The sequence below is a fragment of the Nicotiana tabacum genome, chromosome 12 (assembly GCF_000715075.1).
Source record: "Nicotiana tabacum cultivar K326 chromosome 12, ASM71507v2, whole genome shotgun sequence".
NCBI classification, from domain to species: domain Eukaryota; kingdom Viridiplantae; phylum Streptophyta; class Magnoliopsida; order Solanales; family Solanaceae; genus Nicotiana; species Nicotiana tabacum.
In genome coordinates, this window is record NC_134091.1 from 120,777,733 (window position 1) to 120,787,853 (window position 10,121).

Consider the following 10,121-nt stretch of genomic DNA (forward strand, 5'->3'; position numbering starts at 1 on the left):
CCCTCGGCAGTGCACCGTTTATATTTATATATTGGATCGGGTCGTACGACCTCGGCATGACTTGCGCATGATATCTCTTTGGAACTAATAATAATTGACGCTGCTTCATTGGCTTGAGATATAAATTGTTAAATGATGAAAATTAATTTGGGAAGTTCTACTAGTAAAAAGAATTGTTGATTATTTCTGGTTATTGAATTTTCAGCTATGTTATGTATTCCATGCTTAAATATAAGGTTGCCATTTTATTTTTAGCCCATAGTGAGTGTCGGAATCGACCTCTCGTCACTACTTCTTCGAGGTTAGACTGGATACTTACTGGGTACACATTGATTTATGTACTCATACTATACTTGCTGCACATTTTGTGCAGGTACATATATATCTAGTGGCCTTGTGGGCGCAGAGGCGCGGTTATTGCAGGGACTTAGGTGAGCTGCATTCTATACTATGATCCGCAGCCAGCAGAATGTTCTTCAGAGTATTTATATTTCTCCTATCCAAATTTATATTCCGGATAGATGTTGTATTTTATTTTACATTCCTAGTTGATGCTCATGCACTTGTGACACCGGGTTTTGGGGTGATTATGGGTTGTCCTGTATTGAAATTGTTAAAAATATTATTATGTCCTCTGTAAATTCCATCTATTACTATTTAATTGAAGGAAATATGATTTCAAAAATATTAGAATGAGAACCAAATTAAGTATTTATCTTTGTCTTGCCTGACAGCGGTGTCCGGCGCCATCACGTCTTTCAATTTAAGTAAGAAAACTGCCATGTGCAATTTCCTAACATTATACTTTTTCTTTGAGAAATGTATATTTAACCACTTAAAAATTAATAGCCGACAAAATATACATTTTTTGCTATATAATATTAAAATTTAAGAGTTGGAACGTGTCACGACCCAGTTCCACCTATAGGTCGTGATGGCGCCCAACACTATAGCTAGGCAAGTCAACTAATAAATTAAACATATATCGATTAAATTTAAATCCAAAAAAAATATAAATACCAAATTCTACCAATGTGTGTGCCAAGATCTGGTGTCACAAGTGTATGAGCATCTAGTAGATTATACAAAACTTCTAATACTATCTGAAATAAAAATAGACAAAATGAAAAGTACAAGGAGAGACACTAGTAGCTGCAGAACGGCTCAGAAAGGCATCTCACCACTATGCCCCTGGATAACGTGAGTGTAAGACGATAGGTCCCCCACTAGTACTTGCCTCAGGTCGTGCACAAAAAGTGCAGCAAGTGTAGTATGAATACGTAAGCAACATGTACCAGTAAGTATCAAGCCTAATCTCGAAGTGGTAGAGACGAGATGACCGACTTTGACACTCACTATGGGTCAATAAAAATAATTGAAATACAATTAGAATATCTAAATTAACATGATTCACAGAATTTATAATAATTTATTTAACCAGCAGAAATAATCAAATTCCTTCAAATGCAACAATTCTCAATATATTAATTAAATTACTTCAATTCAAATAATTTCCAATTTATCAATTAATCTCATTTACAGGAATAACAATTAATTCCTTAACAAGCAGGCATAATAATTCATTAAATTCCAAGGATTCTCCAATTTATCAATTAGCTTCGCAAGCTCAAATAAGTTATTAAGGTATCGTGTGATTATTATTATTAAGCACGATTTCTGTCGAGGACGTACGGTCCGATCCAGAGTGTCGTGTACACTGCCGAGGGACGTGCGGCACGATCCATAGATGCATCTATCCTGCAGAGGCGTTCGGCCCGCTCCACAAGAAAGGAGGACATTTTCTTATGTACCTCCGGAATGAGAGTATATTTATTATAAGATAAATTCAGGAGGAAGAACAATTTCTCTTAACAATTAATTAACTTAAACAGAAAATCAAGTATATGAGATTTTCATCCTTTAATATTTTTATCTAACAATTCACAATATATATATATACATACCAAATAATATTAATTAAACAAAGAATATAATTTACACAAGTAATTCATGCTTGGAGTTCTAAACTACCCAGACTTTAGCATTAATAGTAGCTATGCACGGACTCTCGTCACCTCGTGCGTACGTAGCCCCCACACATGGACTCTCGCCACCTTGTGCGTACGTAGCCCCCATAATTAGCAACAATTATTTAATTTTTAATCACCTATGAGGAAATTTCTCTCTCACAAGATTAGACAAGAGACTTACCTCGTCTTGCTCCAATTTAATCTACTAGAAGGCCTTTTTCACGATTATCCAACTCTGTCTGGCTCGAATCTAGCCAAAATAATTCGATACAATCACTAAAAATTATTGGAATCAATTCTATAAGAAAATACTACATTTTTAATAAAAATTCCGAAATTAATTAAAAATTTATCTGTGGGGCCCACGTCTCGGAATCCGGCGAAAGTTACGAAATATGAACGCGCGCTCAACCACGAGTCTACCCATACCCAAATCGCTAAATTCCGATAACAATTCGGCCCTCAAATCCTCAAATCTATCCAAGAGGGTTTTCAAACTTTTCCAACTCAATTCACCAATTAAATGATAAAAATAGTGATGGATTCGGGTAATTTAATCAATATTGAGTTAAGAATACTTATCCCGTTGTTTTCTCTGAAAATCTTCCAAAAATCGCCGAAATCCGAGCTCCAAATCGTTAAAAATGTCCCATTTTTAGAACTTCAACTCTCTGCCCAGTGATTTCTTCTACGCGATCGCGAACTTCCTCACGCGATCGCTTAGCACAAAATTTTTCTGCCCAAACATTAATCCTACAAGATCGCATCAAGTTTCACGTGATCGCGATGCACCAGGTTCTGACTCTAAGCTATCACATCCCTCTTCACGCGATCGCGTAGCACAACGCGTGGCCTAGCTTCCTCTCAAATTTCTCCTACGCGATCGCAAATAATGACACGCGATCGCATCAAGTTCCACGCGATCGCGATGCACCAGGTTCCGACTCTACGTGATCGTATCCCTCTTCACGCGATCGCGTAGCAAAACGCGTGGCCTAGCTTCCTCTCAAATTTCCCCTACGCGATCGCAAACAATGACACGCGATCGCGGACGTGTCCACGCGATCGCAGTGAGCAAATTCCCAGCTGCCCAAATTAACCCTACGCGATCGCAACCACATTCACGCGATCGCGTAGAACAAATCCACCTCTGCCTAAATTCCTCTACGCGATCACGTATAAGGAAATCAGAAGAAAATACCAGCAGTTATCAGCAGTGTTCCAAAGGCCAAAAGTGATCCGTTAGTTGTCCGAAACTCACCCGAGCCACTCGGGACCTCGACCAATTATATCAACAAGTCCCAAAATATCATACGAACTTAGTCGAACCCTCAAATCACACCAAAAAAATGCTAAAACCACGAATCATCCCCAATTCAAGTTTAATGAAACTTAATATTTCCAACTTCTATATTATGTACCGAAACCTATCAATTCAAGTCCGATTGACCTCAAATTTTGCACACAAGTCATAAATGATATAATAGAGCTATGTAAATTTTCGAAACTGGATTCCGATCCCGATATCGAAAAGTCAACTCCCCGGTCAAACTTTCAAACTTAAATTTCTATTTTAGCCATTTCAAGCCTAATTTAACTACGGACTTCCAAATAAAATTCCGAACACGCTCCTAAGTCCAAAATTACCATATGGAGCTGTTAGAATCGTCAAAATTCTATTCAGGGATCGTTTTCTCAAAAATATTGACCGAAGTCAAACTTGGCCTCTTAAAGCCAACTTAAGGAACCAAGTGTTCCGATTTCAACCCAAACACTTCCAAATCCCGAACCAACCATCTCCGCAAGTCATAAATCAGTAAAAGCACATACGAAAAGTTTTATTTTAGGAAACGGGGTTCTAAAAAATTAAAATAAACGGTTAGGTCATTAGAGAATACTTTTTGCTAGCGAGTAGAGCTAATTTCGACCTATGGGCTAATTTTATATTTTGCTTTTTTTGTTTACACCGATCCGATCACTATACTTGAGTAAAATTTACTTTACTCCCTTAACCTTTAATGATTGGGAAACAAAACCATCCTCACATATTGAATGGGAAAGGGAACCCCTTATGGAATATTTTTCTGGTAAGAGTTTCTTTTTTAAAATAAAAATTATTTCTCTCTCTATCCTTTCAAAGGAGAAGTATAATATTTCTCATCCAAATTCCAAACCAATACTTGAATTTTGTCTTTCTTGCTTGTATAATTTAAGATATTTTTCTATTATACTGGGGTAATATTATAGCCATTCTTAAAACTTTTGCAATAAAGAAAAACATCTTGCATACAAAATTCAAGAAAAATGTTGAGCGCACATTCACCATAGATGCTTTAGCATTTCAATGTGAAGGAAAAAACAAATATACTGAAATAGTCAATTCTCTAACATATATATTAGATGAAAGAATTGTTTCTATGAATATTAATTAATTTATTTTTTCTTTGTACATTAAAATTATTATACTAAAGCAATATTAAACTTTACTTATTTTGAAAATATCTTTATTGAACAGAAATTATAGTTGATAATGTCACATTTGAAAATTTATTATGGAGGCGTTTTTGCATTACATCATATTTTAACTATGCAGGAAGAAGGCTAAAGGATAACTCCATAAATTATATAGATCCTAATTATTTATCATATCTCGAACTTTTGACTATAGTGAAAGAACTTGGTAATTCTAAAAATTATCTATTCAAAAAAAATTATAAAAAAAAAATATTTTACCGAAAAGCTATTGTACAAGGAGGATCCCTTTCTCATTCAAAATGTGTGGGGAATATTATTTCCCAACCCTCAAAGGTTAAGGGGTAAATTGGATTTTACTCTTATACTCAAGAGTATGGGTGTACAAACCGAACCGAAAAATCGCACCAAACCGAAAAGTCAAACCAAACCGATTAAAAAACCCGACAAGGTTTGATTTGATTTGGTTTGGTATTGAGTAAAAAAATCCGAACCAAACCAACATATAAATATATAATTTTTTATATATAACGTTAAGACTTTATATATAGTTTTATTTAAAAGATGTCTAGAAATATTTGAGATCCTCTCATGGGATATAATATTTAATAGAACTATAAAGTGCATTTATTTTTATTTACTTTATATAATAGATTGTATCACTTTCTTATTATGTGTTATTGAAGCCAATCATCTGTTTGTTCTTTCATATTCATATGTCAAGATTTATTATATATTTTTCGAATTTGAAGTGAAATTTTGATAATCTAAAATTACATAGAACATATCATTATTTAGCTATCATATTAGTTTTTACGTTTAATTATTAAATTTGGTTAACCTTGAAAGCATATATATCAACCAAAAATTATTGGTAGACGACTAAGAAAATAAACTATTATGTGTTACTAAAAATAATTCTCCTATAAGATCACTTTAATAGATCATATGTTTGTTATTTTTTTAAAAAAATTTAATAAACATATATTCAATTATCAAAATTTTATCTATAACTTTAATAATACAAGATTGAAATAATATTTATGTAATAAAAAAACTCGAGAAATCCGATAAAACCGAACCAATTCAAACCGATATAATTGGTTTTGTTTAATTTTGATAAAATCCGAACCAACCCGATCCATGTACGTCCCGTTCATAGTTTGAAACTAACACGAGATTCAGCCAGTTGGCAATTAGATTACGTGTGAAATTGTTAATTAGTTTCACACGCTTCACGACAAAAGAAATATTTTTTAAAAAAATAGAAAAAGAAAAAGAAAAAGGGAAGAAAGCTTTGGAAATTATTTCCCATGTTATCGGCTTATCCCAAGAATCTTCCTTCCGCAACAAAAATCAGCTACACATTACAATTTAATCTTAATCTACCACTTACAATCCTGACCGTCCACCATTCCCATCACAAATCATTTTCATCATCAACGACTCTAACTACTACAGCACACTTTAGATAGACACCAGAAATGTATACGATTAAAACCCCTTCATTATTGCTGTTCTTAGTTTCCTTTTTATTAAGATAATAAATACAGATATACACCAAATTTAGTTAAAACAGTCTGTTTCAACGTTCAATTCCCTCCTCTATCTTTCTCTCTCTAACCTTCCCTCCTTCCAATTTTCTCTCTCTACCTATACATACATAAATTTACTGTACTGGTCTGTATATTCACCTATGCAATCTCTGTTTCTTCTTCTTGAATTTTGATTTCTAGTTATTAGCCTTTATCCTGTTGGTTCTTCGTTTATTTTAAGTTTTCGTTTAATTTTCTGTTACGAAGTATTTTAATGGAGATGCAAATGATAATGGAGGATTCGTGTTCGCTTTCGTCGCTTTTTGAGGTTTCTTCTGGAAGATCCGCCGCTGCTAAAAATCGAATTGTTCGGCAATTTACGAAGATACCTATAATACCGTGCACGCCTCGAAGTTGTAAATTTAGGGTTTGTTAAATCTTCTGTTAGGTTTGGTCAAATTTACTTTTTACTTGGCTTGTTTTTACTTCCTGAAGCTGAATTTTGAAGAATTGATGTGGAATTTTACCACGGTATTGTGAATTTCGTGCTCGCGAAGTTGCTAAGTTCGGAACATTGTGGCATTTTTGGTTCGGAATTACCGAATTTTGAATTTCCTGCTTGATAATTCTGTCAAATTCGAGAAAATTTGTGTTTCTATCGTTGTATTTCATGTGAAAGTTCGGAAAATTTAGCCGTTTGTTTGGTTTATGTGATATTTGAATGTGATGGCGGGTAGGCAACTAGGTTTCCCTAAGACGAGTGGTTGTAACTTGAAAGAGCAATTGGTGAGGAGAACTTTGAATAATGTGAGGTCTCAAGGACATACTTATATTGAGCTTAGAGAAGACGGGAAGAGATTAGTCTTTTTCTGCACGCTATGTCATTCGCCGTGTTATAGTGATTCTGTTCTGTTTAATCATTTGAGAGGTAGTCTTCATACTGAAATGGTCGCAGCTGCTAAAGCCACATTGTTGAAGCCGAATCCATGGCCGTTCAATGATGGTGTGCTTTTCTTTAAGGATTTGGAGTATGATAAGCAGCACTTGCCTATCGCAGATGTTGGTCAAAGCAGGCTGGTTGAAACGTGTCTTGTAGATGAAAGTAGCCTTGCTATTGTTGAGTATGGTGGAAATTTGAGACCTAATGTGGATGTAGGTGTTCTCCAGGATGAGTACTGTGAGTTGACAGGTGATGGACAGAGTGATAACTTGGTTATTCCGGGTGTGTTGTGTAAAGATGAATTATCTGATCTAGAGGTGAATCTTATTGGTATTGGACAAATTGCTGTGCGTCTTACTGTACATGACATTGACTCTAAAAGCATTCGTAAAATATGGTGCGAATGGTTGGGAAAGAATGATTCTGATGATATCGATGTCTCTGTGGTGCCAGATCATGACTTTGCGGTTGTTACATTTCCTTATAACTATAATTTGGGCAGGAAGGCGTTACTTGATGACAGATTTTTGCTCCCCTCCAGTCCTTATTCGGAATCTGAGGAAACCATAACCGTTGGTGCTGGAAACAAGAGGAGGAAGTCATTTTCGGACCCCGAGGATATCAGTGAGTCTTTGAGTAATCAGTGTGATTCTTCTGGGGAAGAATCTCAATCAACAAATAGCTCAAATATGAGACTGATATTGGGAACACGTGATGATCAACTAGTGGGTTCAAGAATTATATCCAGCAAAACTATGAGGAGAGAGTTGAGGAAACAGCAGCGAGTAGCTTCTGAGAGAATGTGTGATATCTGCCAACAGAAAATGCTTCCTGGTAAAGACGTGGCAGCTCTACTAAACAGGAAATCTGGAAGACTTGTTTGCAGCAGTAGAAATTTGACAGGGGTAAACGCTGCTCTGTTTTGTTGTTTATTCCATCTGATATCTGTTTTTATGTACTCATGCGTTGTGGTGTTTTGTTGTTTTTCCATCTGATATTTGTTTATAACCTAATGCATTGTGGTGTTTTGTTGTTTTTCCATCTGATGTTTGTTTATGTACTTATGCATTCTGGTGTTTTGATGTTTTACCCTGATACTTGTTTATGTACTCATGCATTGTGCTCTAGACTTGGTTCTCCACTTTTGGAACCTTACTATTTATGTGTCAACACAGGCGTTTCATGTGTTTCATGTATCCTGCCTGATTCACTGGATACTTTTATGTGAATTGGAAACTTATGGCAAACCTGTTGAACCAAAAGTGGAAACCAAAGCAAAACGAAGATCTAAGAGGAAGACTGGAGCCAAACACAGTGCAAAAGGGAAGAAAGATGAAATAAAACCAGTGAGGAGACAGATATACTCGGTGTTCTGTCCAGAATGCCAGGGCACTGGTATAAGCATTAAGGGAGATGACCTGGAGAAGCCTACTGTCCCGCTTTCTGAGGTTTGCCACCAACCTGCAATTTGCGATTGCTCTCATTCCACTTATACTTCAACTTCCCTCTCTGGAACCCCCGCCCACCCCCAACCCCACCCTCCCACCCCAAAACAAACACACACGCGTAAAAAAAGAAGAAAAAGGTAAAGGAAACAAGAATCAATGTGGTTCTTTTCATCTGCTAGGATCGCTGTTGGTCACCACGCTAATGCTATTTAATTCATTTGTATTATCTGTTTCTTTCGTGTCCTATTTCTTCTGACTTACGAACAAAGTGTACTCCCTGTTTCTGTATGCATAATGCAGTTTGGAAAAAGTTAGGTTTGTCTCTGGGTAGTAATCCTCGGATAGACTAGTGATCTCTAATAATATCTCAGAATGCCCATATATGAGTGTCCCGTGCTGGCTCATCAAACCAGCAAATGTGGTGGGAAGGGTCATTTAGACTTGCACCATCAAATGGTGCATGTTGCATAATATACTCATTTGGGTGCAGCGCTTTGACTATGATTGGATTTGGCTGAAGTTATTACTTGATAGCTTATTTCTTCTGTTGGTTAAAATAGACTTGTAGGAACCAATAAATTCGATGGCTTTAATAGAGTAATCTCTATCCTTAAGTAACGTAAGCCTCCACTATGTTGTTGCATGCGTTTGTGGCAGAATTCCTCTAGGATTTACAAAAACAAAATCGGAATCCAAGTTCAGCAATAACTTGAATTTCCCCAGGAACAAGTTTGAGTTTTGAGAAGAGAGAAGAATTTTACTGTTGTTGTAGAATCTTTTGGGAAGAAATCAGGTATTTATAACACTTTTAGGAATCTGCTAAAAGATGTCTTTTAAAGCAGACAACTTTTTGACACACTTCCAACTGTCACCTTTTAAAATAAAAGTCACCTTCTCTTCTAATTCCAATCGCTAACGACACTAACATTATCAACTTTGATTTTCAGATGTTCAGGTACAAAATTAAACTCAGTGATGCACGTAAAGCATGGATGAAGAATCCTGAGGTGTTGCACAACTGCTCAACAGGCTTCCATTTGCCCCATGAGCATGATGATCTTTCCCAGGTTGCACTATCAGACCTTGATGTGTCTATACACTAGGAAGAGACTGTCATTAGGGGTCTTAATATGCTTTTCTTTTTTCTGTTTCGCAGGAATACGTTTCACCACTCAAGTTGCTGCACTTTTATCGTGCTAATGTTTCTATCTGAACCAATATTTCCAAGAGTCACATCGACAAGAGCATTCACAACTATGATATGTGTAGAATGAGACTGTACAACTGTGATATGTGTAGAATTTAGTCCAATTGTTGCTAACCTTTTCTGTAAATGTCACGTGTCTGTTGAGACTACTGGTTTTGCTAAAGTTGTGTGTATACATTGTAGAGATGAATGTCTTACACGAGAAGATCAATGCAGCAGATTATTTTCCCATAGAAGTATGTAAACCTGTTTGCTAAAGATGCATGTGAAGGTGTTTGGTTTGGCTTAAAAGCTGGTCAAATTATAGCGGCTTAAACGCACCTTTTACATAACAGAGTTGGGAAATACCAACTTCTTTAGGCCTGAGGTTATATCAATGTTGGGCCATGGAGCTATGCTACTATCTGTAATCTGTGGAATATTTTTCACATTTTCAGTTTTGGAATCAGAAGTTGATTGCTTCAGAACATCTATTGGTGCAAACATAGG

The 10,121-nt window shown here is 36.0% G+C and overlaps 1 protein-coding gene across 2 annotated transcripts; it reads left to right on the top strand.

Moving 5' to 3' along the window:
- Positions 1 to 6,064: 6,064 nt before the first annotated feature.
- On the top strand, positions 6,065 to 9,863 carry LOC107798025 (uncharacterized). 2 transcript variants are annotated; one of them, XM_075226925.1, is made up of 4 exons: positions 6,065 to 7,882; positions 8,153 to 8,425; positions 9,373 to 9,492; positions 9,582 to 9,863. In XM_075226925.1, the coding sequence occupies exons 1-4, from the start codon at positions 6,764 to 6,766 to the stop codon at positions 9,636 to 9,638; spliced, it is 1,569 nt and encodes a 522-aa protein (XP_075083026.1). In that variant the 5' UTR covers positions 6,065 to 6,763; the 3' UTR covers positions 9,639 to 9,863. The 2 variants fall into 2 exon arrangements, with proteins under 2 accessions (XP_075083026.1, XP_075083027.1); XM_075226926.1 differs by lacking the exon at positions 8,153 to 8,425 and having other exon boundaries at positions 6,071 to 7,882.
- The last annotated feature ends 258 nt before the right edge of the window (positions 9,864 to 10,121 follow it).